General features: G+C 41.9%; 1 protein-coding gene across 1 annotated transcript in view; it reads right to left on the bottom strand.

Moving 5' to 3' along the window:
• LOC126541155 (proline-, glutamic acid- and leucine-rich protein 1-like) overlaps positions 1–14,435 on the bottom strand; it is a 63,182-nt gene that overhangs the window by 23,967 nt on the left and 24,780 nt on the right. Inside the window, exons 9-12 of the mRNA XM_050187836.3 lie at positions 8,365–8,452; positions 7,769–7,863; positions 1,422–1,517; positions 512–653 (exon numbers count right to left, since the gene is read on the bottom strand). Coding sequence (XP_050043793.1) covers positions 512–653; positions 1,422–1,517; positions 7,769–7,863; positions 8,365–8,452 — 421 coding nt within the window. The remainder of the gene's footprint in view (positions 1–511; positions 654–1,421; positions 1,518–7,768; positions 7,864–8,364; positions 8,453–14,435) is intronic.

Raw genomic sequence — 14,435 nt, 5'->3', positions numbered from 1 at the left:
GAACACATCTGGCATGTGCAAGATATGCCAGTTTTTCGCGTTTTTCCTTCGTGACAGCTTGCCCTTTGAGACGCTGTATTAGACTGCAATGATTCAGGATCGAGCCACATTTTTAATCAGATAGACACCTACAAAGTGTGTGAGGACCGCCTGTAATGCTATCACATTAAAAATAAGCAGGCAGGCTACAATGACATATGTGACAATTCACACTGCTATTGGTTCTCCATCAACACCACATGTGCAATTTCACACGTAAGCTTAACACTGAAAAAATGACACCATCTGCAATAAGCTTTATACAGACAGCTTCGCCAATAAAATAATACTGGACACAAGAGCAGCAACAGTTGGTTTAAGCCCATCATGACAAAACAGCGAAGACTACAGGTCAGGTGAAACAGGCAGGACACCAGAATCCCTTTGCCTTGTATGTTTCACCTGTCCCATTGTCAGTACTGTTTCAACGTGATAATACTCTGAAGGTTAAGAGAGCGAATATAAAGCTCACCTGAACAGTGGCGGCTCCGACAGGCTCGATGTCCTCCAGCAAATGTGGGACCAATTTCTCGACAAGTGAGCTGAGCCCCAGCCGAGAGCGGATGGTTTGCATCCACAGGGAGAGTGCAGCGTAGCACGCCTGCCGCAGCCGCCTGTGGCACACAAAAGGGCAGTCAGAAACCAACTCACATGTAAACTTAGCTGGCAGTTCTAAAGACTCTCTAGGGAATCCTCTAGTGAATCTAGAGCTCTAGGGAATCCTCGTGTATCACACTAAATGGAATCCCTGGTCCTTGGAGAAAGAAGGCATCAAAATAAACTCGGCTAGCACTGTTTGCAAATCAGGCTTGTTTTTAAATGATTTCGAGAAAATTTAGTAATTTAGAAAACTTGCGCTACTTCGTTCTTTAAATTCCTCTATGCTTGCTGTTCACTGCAGCCCTCGATTTTTAGAATTAAGAAAACGAAAACTCCAACAAAAATTTATTTTAAAAACCAGACGTTTCAGAGCATGCCCGGCTCTCTCTTCAGGGCACATCCGAAAGACGCCAGCTAACATCAATCGTCCGTCAGTAACGCTTCCCGCCGTTTACTCTCAACATCTACGAAAAGTGTCAAACAGCGTTAAAGGAAATATATGTACGAGCACTGTTACACCTCACGCTATCTCATCCCTGAAGAAGGAGCTGGTTGCGCTTCGAAATGTTGGGTTTTTAAAATAAATTTTGGTTGGAGTTTGCATTATATTTAATTCAGTTGTCCCCAACCAGGCAGATATCTGCCGTACGTTTACCTTTACATTTTCAGAGACTTCCATACAAAAGAACAGTTCGTATGAATATCGTACATATTTTCCTCACAAAATTGCTTTATTTGGCACTGCCATACGGCCTGTACATATTAGATCAGCTCGTACCTACCCGGTGTCATTGGAATGGTCCTGTGTGGTACGAAGACACACTTCCTCGATCAGACCCACAATGTTTACTGCATCAGGTATCAGCAACTGTCTGCAGCTGGAAGTATAAGAGAAGGAAGCAATGAAGCTGGGTCACAGAAACAGCTTCAAACAGGAACATTAAACCAAATACAACTACAGCTACAGTCCAGTGGGGAAGCAGTGAATTTGCTTTTCATTAAAGAAAAAAAAAGTGCCGACGTGTGGGACCTTGCAGAATTGCAACCCAAGTTCCAGTGAAGCTGTTTCTTTCGAGCAGTTGGAATAAAAATTTCAGTTGTCTGTAAATAAATCACATACTTCGAAACATTGCTAGCATAAACCCTTGTGCACTTGTTAAGGAATCTCTACAAAGGCAGTAATTAATCCACATAAATTTTTACATCGCAAGAACACTGGCCATAATGTCCCCCCCCCCATTTTCACTAAATGTGATCTTGGTTGCATTTCTATTTTGTCACAAAGCAGTAGGTTAAATTCTGTGTTATTCGTAAAACACACGTAAAATGCTCCATCTAGCTTCCATAGGTAATTTACTGCTAAGGCCATGTATTGTCCACTTGCAACTTAGTGTGTCTAGATGTTATTCATACCCTGCATATAATTTTAAACAAACATAAACAAGGTGCCTTCTTTAGTTCATCAAGGTCATTGGAGAAACCTACAATGAACCCTGTAAAATGCATAAACATAGAGAAAGGAAAAGCAACGGATCAGTAATTATTTGTTACACTTCTGATTAGGCCATGGACACATTTAGGTTTCGCCACGCATTACGCTCAAGAGGAAGCTTTAGCTCGGGCCCAACTCCAACGCGGCCTATTCAAATACATATAAAATGCAAAAATGTTTTTCTGAGATTAACCCCCAGACACATTTTAATGAAATTTGTTGCATTTGAGAGAGAAAGCTAAATTCTAGTGACTCTTGAAATCGAAATGTTGTTAAAACAATTTTTTTTAATTCGAAAGTTTGAAAAGAAATAGAAGCCCGAAGTTTACAAATTAGCTCTGCATCAAGAATAGATATCGCGGTTCTGTACACGACCTCCATTAGATCATTCAAAGTGGACAAATTCAATATGTAAATTTATATCTTACGTGAGTTTGTTGTGTTGTGTCCAAGGGTTCTGCAAAAGCTGTATATCCATATTACTGAATTTTTTAGATTCATGTGTAACATAAAAATTTTGTCCGCTTTATATGTACTATCATACACAATTCACAGAATTGTGATATCATTTTTCCTTGCTGAGTTACAGTTGTAAACTTCATAGTATCCTTTTCTGAAAATTTTTAATAAAAGATTGATGATTCAAATAAAAAATTGGAAACCAACAGTCACTAGATTTCAATTTTTTCTTATAAATGCAACAAACCTCGTCAAATTTGGTGCAGTGGTTGCCGAGAAAAATGAATTCTCCCATTACATGTATTTAGTAAGGAGCACACGGGCTACAGTTTCCTCTTAACATGACCCCAATTTTCACCAAATATAAACTCTGTGTAATGTAGCTTTCTCTTGGAACATTGGGAAAAATAGCTGATAGTGGCCATGTGATGCTTTCTAAAAATTGCTTAAGCCATTTTTGCAAAAGCTGTGTTTGACCCACACGTATTTACAGGGACACTAAAGGAAAACATTAAGTTAAGCTAATGTGATAGATTAGTGTTCGAGAATTTCCAAGGCGTCAATATTATCACGAATAAAGCCATAATAATCGAGGAATTGAGGTAAATGCAGGACACGATTAGAGACTCCCTTGGGACATTCAAGCACTTGCCCGATGACAAAGCACTCCTGAGTTAAATTCTGTCACTAGTACTCAACCACTCCTTGCAAAAAACCTCCTTGTATTGTATTATAAGGCAAAATAAAATGCTACTTGTTCAGTTCTATTTCATTTTGAGAAAAAAGAACTAATTGAAATCACCCTTGACAATGACGCACGCGGTCGAAAGGTTTTGTTTTCGCTCAACTCCGCGCCACCCACGCTTTCACGTTTCAGTAGTTTCGTTATCGCGTAGTGCTGCACTGGCTATGCTGGCTCGCGAAACTCGCACAAACTACAAGTAGCAGAGAATTCAACTTCCATGTGATGTCACAAGATGGCACGGTCTATGCCACTTGACCAAAAAGCAGCTGTACAGCGGAATTCGCCGCTCTGTCACTCCACCTGGGCTTGTTACCGCTGTCCGTCGGGCGCTGTTTGACTCACCGACGGCAGCAAAGGGTGTACGCAACGTCGCTACTCCCCCGGTTGGGTGGCGGGATATTTGAATTTCAAAAGCGATATTCGGACCCTTCAGATGCAATTTTCTCGTAAACTAAGTCTTTTCTTGGCACTAAACAATCGTTGCAAGATTTCTGGAGTGGTATTTAAACAGGCCACGTCAATTTAGTGTTTGCCTTTAGTGTCCCTTTAATGGTGCACAAAGATTTGTGCTAGCCTTAACCCCATTATCACTAAATTTGATCTCGATGGGACTTGTAATAATGCCAGAGAAGAAAGGTAAATTCTGTGCATTCATAAAACACAATGCTACGGAGCACTTGAATATGTAATTTATTGAAAAAGCCGTAATTAACACACTTCAACCTTTGCCTAGCCATCACCCCTCAGTTGGGCCTTACTTTCAGCATAAACAAGGTGTGCCTCATTTAATTCACCGAGGACACCAGCTGAACATCATGCAACGCATGGAAATGTGCTGAAAAATGAAGGTTGTGAAGTCTTATTTACAGTGTTTCTAACTAGCCCAGAAACATGAAAATTTCAGGACACATACGTAAGGTTCCCCTCAGTTATACTAAATAAAAACTTGTTATGCAGAGTTCTTTTGGGCCAGTGGGAAATGCCGCGGATAATGACAGCGTGACACTTGCTAACACTTATTTAAGGGATGTTTTGCAGAAGTTGTATTTGATCCACAAGCATTTAACTTTGCACACAGATTTTTCATAGTGGTTTGCCGACTCTTGCTAAGTTTGATAGTGGTGGCATTTGTGCAAAATTTTGCCCCACTCATAAAACTCAATCGTATACATTCTGGAGTGCTTGAATATGTAATTCATTGAACAGATCGTGATCAAAGGAAACACTTTAAATTTTACCTGTGCATAACCCACAATGTGCCTTTTATTTTCGCCAAATATTAAAATTGTGTAATATATAGTTCCCTCAGGGCACCCCTCTCAGGACACTGGGAAACCTGGCTTAAAATGGCCATCCGATGCTTTTGAGAATGTGCTAAAGGAATGTTTCGCTAAGGCTCTATCTAAACCACATCCACATAAATTTGAACATAAATTTGCCTTACCATCCCCCCCCCCCTTGTCAAATTTTATTTGGGTGCCATATGTAGTTATGGCAAGGCAGTGGGCAAAATTTGGTCCACTCGTAAAATGCACTCTTAACACTCCGGAGCACTTGCACACATAATTTATTGCGAATACTATAATTAACCCACACATTTTGAAATATGCCTGTGTATTACACATAATATAGCCCTTATTTCTGCCAAATGTAAACTAGGGCTGGTAACACCGATGAATTATTAATCGATTAAATGTATCCTGTGAAACGATAAATATTCATAGATGTCCGACTTTCATTTAATTGACTTCATTGATTAGACTTGTTCAATTAATCATTTTTTTAGAGTTTGACAGGAGTGGCGCGAAAATTTTGAAATCATACTGGAATGGCGGCACACGAGCAGTGACTGCTGCATGGCTGTGGTAGAGCGACTGTCTACTGTTAGACCAAGTCGTGCCTAGCTGAGCGCTTCTCAACTGTACTGTTGGTGGTGAAAAATAAACTTCAACTTCAACACTGCATGCACCACTACGCCGCCTGAAGCTAAAGGCTTAAAATGCCCTTGCAATTCAAGGAATATATTAGCAACCCAGAGGTTGATCGAAGTGCCCCTCTCAGTCCGCTAGAGACGTGGTACAGCACATGCATGCTGGTTTGCAACATGAATTTGACATAGCGATAGAGTTCATGTCAATTCCAGCAAATCTATAGTGTTCAAAGCGTCTACTCTCGCATGCTGGCACACTGTGTGGCCATTCAACAACGGTGTTGGTTTCATCCAAACATCCCAGCCAATTGACATTCCTTCGCTCCGCTGAAAAGAGCATGTGGTTTAAAATTCGAAACCAGTAATTTTCTTTTCTCCTGTGCATATTCCAATTTCAGTTGGGCTTGACCTTCTACTTTAACCATTTTTCTTACTTCTTGTTTAACTGTACAAGAATTCACTAGTGCCATGTATCTTATTTAATTCTGCACAAGGTGCCATTCTATAACATATTGTTTATCGTTTCAAAAGCCACTACAGTAGTGCCAGCTATATTTCGTCTTCAACAAGTTAAAGATTATTTGAGGTGTGTGAATGCCAAATTTTTGAATACGAATCGAATACTCCACTTCGAATATTGAATCAAATGGCAAATAATGATATGCACATGCATTTATTAGCAAGATGGGTTCAATTGTCAATGTTAAAGAACTAGACTAGTAAGCCATCATATTAAACATTGTGTACTTGGCTCATGTTAACGTGGAAAATTTAGTAATTCCAATTAGCTGTTCTCGCCAGCCTGTGCCTTATTACATCGCATCGAATTCCCGTAATATTGGAGGCACTTGGCCCTGTGCAGGACATCTCTCATCGCACTTGCTGTCAAACAATAAGCTCAGACTTGGGGGTGGCACTGCAAAAGAAAAAAATAAATAATAAAGTGCACCCTCGCTGTCCCCAAACCAGTGCCCCTTGCTACTGAAAGGCTGGCTTTTCCGCAAAGTTTAGTCGTTTAGACTTCACAGGCAGAATTTTGCTAACAGCACAAAATCGTTGCAAAATTCAGCACAAAATTGCCCAAATATTCTTAGAATAGGTAGAAACAAATGCTCATCCCCGTGTTTCTCGCACAGCCAGCAACATATTCGATTTGAGTCGAATATTCGTACCCAGCCGAATTTTCGAACATATTTCGAATACGTGTTTTCTGAATTGAATACGAATATAAAAAATATAATATTCAATCATATTTGAATTTTTCTCATTTTCACACACCCCTAAAGATTATACGTTATCAAATGTTTGTACACTTGTGTTTCAAACTTGGCTCCACCTATCAAACATTAAAATAGGGTCCTTCAAAAGCAGATAATCGCATTTAAACTTTTTTTAAAGTCCCCGGCAAAAATTTAAATTACAATTAATTGATGAAAAACCCTGCATCAGAAGTGATTGACCGATTAAAGCCTAAAATGATGAATTATTAATCGTTAATCAAATAACAAAATTAATCGACCATCCCTAATATAAGCAATGTGTGTTTAGTTCACTGAGGACACTGAAGAAACAAACTTCGTACAACACAAAAATAGAAAAAAAGAGGTCCAGTAATCATTTACAATGCTTCTACTTAAGCAGTGAATGTGACAACTTAATCGTGCGTTACACTACACATTCACCCCTATTTTAACCTCATTTGAAATTGGTATCTTGTGCAGCTGTTTTAGGACTCGGCGGAACATCGCAGATTATGGCAGTGTGATAATGTGGAACACTTAAAGTAACTTTCAACAAAAGCTGTAATTAACCTACACAGATTGAACATTTATCGTTTGTTGCACCGAACAGGCTTCCTGCTTGGTGCCTCACCAGGAGATTTGCATATGGCAATTCTTTTCAAAGCACGTAATAGCCTACACACTACACACCGTAATAGCCCCCATTTCCACTAAATATGAAATCTCTGCCGTTCTTGGTCCTCCCAAGGAATCCGAGAAGCTTTGTAGCCCCTTCATATAATGCCTCTAAACAGGCCAATAACAAGGTTTTAGCAATATTAATTTATTCCCTAATTGACACACATCATTCAAAATTTTCCTGCATATTGCCCCAAACATTCTCCACATTTCTTCAAAATATAAGCTTTGCGCGTTTAGTTTTTTTAGAAAACCACGAAAGAAAGGCATATAATACTTAAAGCTTCTAGTCACAGTAACATCTTCGCTCTAAAGACAATAAGACACTTAAATTATTACTTCTTTTAGAGACTGCAGATATAGGAAAACTATGTGCACTGCATACATACCAATTGGCCGCCTGCAAAAGACATAGGGAGTGCTCTGATCAAGACAAAATCTTCAAATCTTTATCTGACATCAAAGCCGAACAATTATGTTCATGGCAAGAAAAACCAATTTTACATAGCGCTATTTTAAAACAAAATGTTGTGCAACACCTTTAGTGCCACTTGAACTGTTGTGTAATAATATGGCTGACTCACCTGCATATCAGCTGACTGAGGAGCTGCACAGCTTCATGTTGAATAGAGGGCAAGATGGCTGCAACAAGGTTGGCCTGTGCCGTGGCACCAGAGCTCTGTGAAAGAGACGATAGTGACATGCACCTTAAACCCACTGAAAGGAAACTAACCTCCCAAAGGATACCACCGCACTCGCACCAAGTATGCCAGGTAAGAACAACCCGTCAAATCCACAGTGCCACTGGCTTAGGCAACAAGCAGGCTTCTATTTATTTGTGCGCTCATCTCAAAACTGCACAGAGGGTTATGAGAAAGTCTGCAGCGATGGGCTCTGAAATCTATCACCTGAGAGTTCTTTAACATGCACCCAAATCTACGTACACAAATGCTTTTACACTTTGCCCCCATTGAAATGCAGCAGCAGCCTCATGACCTCTGGCAGAACAGCATGATGCCATAGCCCCCAAGCCATCATGGTAGGTGGGCTCGAGGTTGCCCAGTAGATCAAGCACATGAGCCACAATTCACTGTTCCGGACAACTCAGAAGGACACACATGCTGCCTGTTTGCCCAGAACATTCTAGTTTGGAAGCTGTGACCTGTTTCAAGGTACTGACCTTGACTGGAAGGTGAGCACCTAGGACTCTGTACACAAGCTCGAGGACATCCTCAAAGGGAACCAGCACAGGTTGGTGCACGCTAGACCTGTGGAGTGCATAAGAACCAGAGGTCTTTCCAAGAACCATCGTCCACCGTCAACCAGGACACACAGTTGAACATCACATAGCAGTTACATTCAAGCGGAAAGTAGACTCTTTAAAAAAAGTTTGCACCCTTCGAGGCTTGTTTCGAGCCAAACAAAAATCACCCATCTTTCATGCGTATCCTTTTATGCTGTGCACCTGGTAGTTCATAGTCATAAATGGCACACATATTACCAGCGTGACATTGCACTCTTGACAGTAAAGTAGCAAGCATAGAGTTTTCAAGAAAGGAAATGCAAGCAAGGCTGATGATGATTATTGTTCGAGGGCAAGACATGCCCCTGCGCACGTGCGACTGCGGAACTACGAGGCCAGAACTGTTTAGAAATCGTTCTATATAGAGTTACCCATCGCAATCAGGAAAACACTTCTATCACGGACAAATCAAAGTTTTTAGGCATGTAGGGCCCTTGGGGCTGTACTTGTCGGCGATAAGGTAGCCTGCCCGCCTGCGGGATTATCTGACTGAGCTATGGCGAATGTTCGGTTGCCATAGTCGGAAGTTCGAATCTCGCTATAAGGTGTTCTTTTTTTTAAATGATGGTGAGCTTGAAATTCACCTCCTCCAGTGCAAACTTCTGCAGGCTTGGAGTGACGCTTGTCACCGGCAAAAGATGCCGTGAGCAAGTGGGGCTATACTAATCCAGGTACAGCCAAATTAGGAAGGCCCACAAAGCTTCAACAAGACACTCCCTCACCAGATCAGGAATTGGTCTCCCTGGTGCAGCATTCGGCCACCCCCTCCCAAATGGCTCACTCAATTAACCAATGGCCCTCAGTCCCCAGCAGCTGCAGAGCACCTGACCAAGGCGGCGGTCAGACCTGTAATGCAGCAGAGGGTGCTAAGAATCTCTGGATCCGGACAGGCTACCAATGGAAACTGACCCCTGCAACATTTAACACCCGAACCCTCTTGAGTGAGGCTAGCTTAGCAGGACTCTGAGGAATTATCAGAGATTGTTTGGGATATCATCGGCCTTAGCGAGATTAGAACTGGTGAGGCTTACACATTGCTGAATAACGGACATGTCCTCTGCTATAGATGTCTTCTAGATAAAAGCAATACGGGGTAGGATTCATAATCCATAACAACATAGTAGGCAACATTGACGAGTTCTACAGCATTAATGAGAGGGTAGCTGTAGTCGTAATCGAACTTAATAAGAGGTATAGATTAAAGGTAGTACAAGCATACACTCCAACATCCAGTCACGATGATGAGGAAGTAGATCAGTTTTATGAAGATGTTGAATTAGCGACGAGAAAAGTGCAAACTCAATATACTGTAGTAATGGGCAACTTCAATGCAAAAGTGGGGAAAAAGCAGGCTGGTGAACAAGCACTTGGCAACTACGGCGTCGATTCTAAGAATGCTAGAGGAGAGATGCTGGTAGAATTCACAGAAAGGAATAAGCTTCGAATAATGAACACCTTTTTCAGGAAGCGTAGCAACAGAAAGTGGACCTGGAAAAGTCCTAATAGTGAAACAAGAAATGAAATTGACTCCATACTTTCTGCTGATCCCAGCATAGTATAGGATGCAGAAGTGATAGGCAGGGTAAAGGTGCAGTGATCATAGGCTAGTGAGGGCTCGGATTCACCTCAATTTGAAGAGAGAAAGAGCTAAATTGGTCAAGAAGAAACAGGTCAACCTAGAGGCAGTAAGGGTGGAAGCAGACAAATTCAGGCTAATACTTGCAAACAAATATGCAGATTTAGAACAGAGATGGTGACATAGAGCTAATGAATGAAACCGTAACTAGGTTGGCTTCAGAGGCAGCAATTGACGTGGGAGGCAAGGCATCAAGGCAACCAGTAGGCAAGCTCTCCCAAGTAACAAAGGACCTAATAAAGAAACGACAAAAAATTAAAGTGTCCAACTCCAGAGATAGTATAGAATTCGCAGAACTGTAAAAACTGATCAACAAGGCGAAAGTAGGGGATATTCGAAACTATAACACGAGAAAGACTGAAGAAGCCGTAAAAAATGGACGCAGCCTGAAATCGGTGAGAAAGAAACTTGGCATAGGACAAACCAAGATGCATGCACTGAAACATAAGCAGGGTAATATCATCAGCAATCTCGAAGATAAAGTAAAAGCAGCTGAAGAATTCTATACTGACCTGTACAGTACCCAGAGGAGCCAGGATACCTCAATTAGAAACAGTAATGAACAGGATACAGGGACTCCTATAACTAGTGATGAGGTCAGAAGGGCCTTGCAAGACATGAAACGAGTAAGAGCAGCAGGAGAAAATTGAATAACAGTCAATTTAATCAAAGATGGAGACATAATGCTCGAAAAACTCGCAGCTCTTTATACGAAGTGTCTATTGACTGCAAGGGTACCAGAAAACTGGAAGAATGCAAACATACTAATCCACAAGAAGGGAGACGTTAAAGAATTAAAAAATTATAGGCCCATTAGCTTACTCCCAGTATCATATAAAATATTTACCAAAATAATCTTCAATAGAATAAGGGCAACACTGGACTTTAGTCAACCAAGGGAACAGGCTGGCTTTAGGAAGGGATACTCTACAATGGATCACATCAATGTCATCAATTAGGTTATCGAGAAATCCGCAGAGTGCAATAAGCCTCTCTATATGGCTTTCATAGATTACGAAAAGGCATCTGATTCAGTAGAGATATCAGCAGTCATAGAGGCATTACGTAATCAAGGAGTACAGACTGCTTACGTAAATATCTTGGAAAATATCCACAGAGATTCCACAGCTACCTTAATTATACACATAAAAGTAGGAAGATACCTATAAAGAAAGGGGCCAGACAAGCAGACACAATCTTTCCAATGTTATTCACTTCGTGCTTGGAAGTAGCACTCAAGCTATTAAATTGGGAAGGCTCAAGAGTAAGGATCGACGGCGAATACGTCAGCAACTGTCGGTTTGCCGATGACATTGTTCTATTCAGCAACATTGCAGACGAGTTGCAACAAATGATTGAGGACCTTAACAGAGAGAGTGTAAGAGTGGGGCTGAAGATTAATATGCAGAAAACAAAGATAATTATGAATAACCGGGCAAGAGAACAAGAGTTTAGGATCACCAGTCAGCCTCTAGAGTTTGTGAAAGAGTACATTTACCTTGGTCAATTAATCAGAGAACCCTGATCATGAGAAGGAAATTCATAGAAGAATAACAATTGGATGGATCGCATACAGCAAACATCGTCAGCTCCTGACTGGAAGCTTACCATTATCATTGAAAAGCAAGGTGTACAATGTGTGCATTTTATCGGTGCTGACATATGTGGCAGAGACTTGGAGGCTGACAAAGAGGTTTGAGAAGAAGTTAAGGACCACGCAAAAAGCGATGGGAACAAGAATGCTAGGCATAACGTTAAAGAGACAGGAAAAGTGCGGTTTGGATCAGAGAGCAAACGGGTATAGCCAATATTCTAATTGATATTACGCTTACGTATATACCTTGGAAAATATCTACAGAGGTAGTACAGCTACTTTAATTCTAAACAGGAAAAGCAGGAAGATACCAATAAAAAAAGGGGTCAGACAGGGAGACACAATCTCTCCAATGCTATTCACTGCGTGCTTAGAAGAAGTATTCAAGCTATTAAACTGGGAAGGCTTAGGAGTAAAGATCGACGGCGAATATCGCAGCAACCTTCGGTTTGCCGATGGCATTGTTATATTCAGCAACAATGCAGACGCGTTACAACAAATGATTGAGGACCTTAACAGAGAGTGTAAGAGTGGGGTTGAAGATTAATATGCAAAAGACAAAGATAATGATAAATAGCCGGGCAAAGGAACAAGAGTTCAGGATCGCCAGTCGGCCTCTAGAGTCTGAAGGAGTATGTTTACCTAGGTCAATTAATCACAGGGAACCCTGATCATGAGAAGGAAATTCCCAGAAGAATAACAATTGGTTGGATCGCATACGGCAGACATTGCCAGCTTCTGACTGGAAGCTTACCATTATCATTGAAAGGGAAGGTATACAATCAGTGCATTTTACCAGTGCTGACATATGGGGCAGAGACTTGGAGACTGACAAAGAAGCTTGAGAACAAGTTAAGGACCGCGCAAAGAGCGATGGAACGAAGATTGCTAGGCATAACATGGAGAGGCCTTTGTCCCGCAGTGGACATAAAGAACATAAAACAGGCTGATGATGATGATGCCCCAAAGGGTGTAAAACTTCATAGTGAAATATTTAGCGCGCACAATCGACAAGGACACAGTGAAGGGGGACACACTGTGTCCCCCTTCACTTAAAAATAACTGCATCCTTGTCGATTGTGCATGCTAAATTTTCACTATGAAGTTGTACCAACTCGCCCAACTATCAGTTCTGCTGCGGTGTAAAACTTCCTTAGAGCTTTAGATGGTGCCACAACAGCCATAATGGACATATTGGGAATGGGCATTTCAACAACACTTGCAGTGTGAACTGATCTGGCTGTGATTCAGAGCAGTAATGACCAATGTACTCAATAAAGCACAGAAACTCTCTCTCTCTCTCTTTCTGTCCGTGTGCGTACTTCACACGTGTGTGTGCGCCCAAAGCACTCTCCTGGTGCACTTAGTGCTGACACAGATGGCATTTTCATTTTACGGTCTGTGCGCCTGCAACACAGCAACACGTCTTACACTGGTACTTTATTACACTGTGTGAGGAGCACGCGCGCCCATCTTCCCCCGCGCCGTCGCGTCAAGAGCCGGCATAGACAGGGGAGAGGCGCACTATGCTCTCTCCCGATTCTCCCTCGCACTCGCGACGCGCGCGCGCCCTTCCTCCCGACTCGCGGGCAGGTAGCTGACGGGCGAGGAGGACATTCCCCTCGCCTAGGGAAAGAGGTACAAAACAGCACGACCGGGGGAGACCCTCTCTCTTGGGACGCCGACACCTTGGACCGCCTGGACGACAGCACCTGCCGCATCCCGTGAGTGATCTCGTTTGTCTGACCGACCCAGACAACGAGGCAAGCCTTTTTACTACTATTACTGAGAGGAAGTCCCTCTGCGAGTGTTCGCCATTGCTAATAGCAATAAACGTTGTTACCGTTGACACCGCTGGTTGCCTTATTCGTCCGAACCCGGCGTAGCCGCGATTCCCACGGGTTGGGAGTACCACGAAGCGACTGCGTGGGGCTAGATCCGGAGCTCGCCTTCAGCCCTAGCCGCACGCAGAGTGGAACCCCCACAACTGGCACACCACAACTTCTTTGTTTCAGATGTCTAAGGCTCACCCTTATCAGTCTGAGGCATAAATCATACATAGCAGCAGCCTACCGTCCGTAGAATAATTCAGAGAAGAGGTTCAGTGAAATGTGGTTGTTTTGTGTTGAGACCCCGACAGAATGACGCCGCACATGCGCACGATGTGTGTACTCACATGCAAACAAGCCCTCGCTATGTGCTACTTCAGTTCCAGTGGCGATAAAGCACAATTTCTCTTTTAAAGAAGAAAAAGAGCAATAATTTAGAAAGAAGCATGGTGAAAGCCATAAGTATTGACAAAACAATACTTGTATGTGTACTATGCAAAAAGTTGACAAAACTTGAGTCTATTGTTGTGCTCCCAGCTTCACCTGTATTTGTAGCTATGGCACAATTCAGGTTCCAAAATGTATATTTGGGACAATCCATGTGTATTAACAGGCTACAGAGTAACAGCATGTCACAGTCTCATGTAATTACTTGCAATAGGAGTTCTGGTCAGTTACCCTTTAGTTCACGTTTCAATTTATGCTGATGGTACAAACTCCACTCCCACCAGAAGTTGCAGCTGTAAACACCTCTTTATTAAATTAGTGTACAACCACATGAAGCAAAATGAAACCAGAGAAAGGGTAAGAGAAATTAACGAAGTATTAGTTTAAAAGCAAAAATAGTAAGGAAAAGGGAAATGAAAGTGCATGGAAGGACAACATGCAA

The sequence above is a fragment of the Dermacentor andersoni genome, chromosome 2 (assembly GCF_023375885.2).
Source record: "Dermacentor andersoni chromosome 2, qqDerAnde1_hic_scaffold, whole genome shotgun sequence".
NCBI lineage: Eukaryota > Metazoa > Arthropoda > Arachnida > Ixodida > Ixodidae > Dermacentor > Dermacentor andersoni.
Note: the sequence above shows the minus strand (reverse complement) of the source record. Positions and strands in the feature narration are given on the sequence as shown.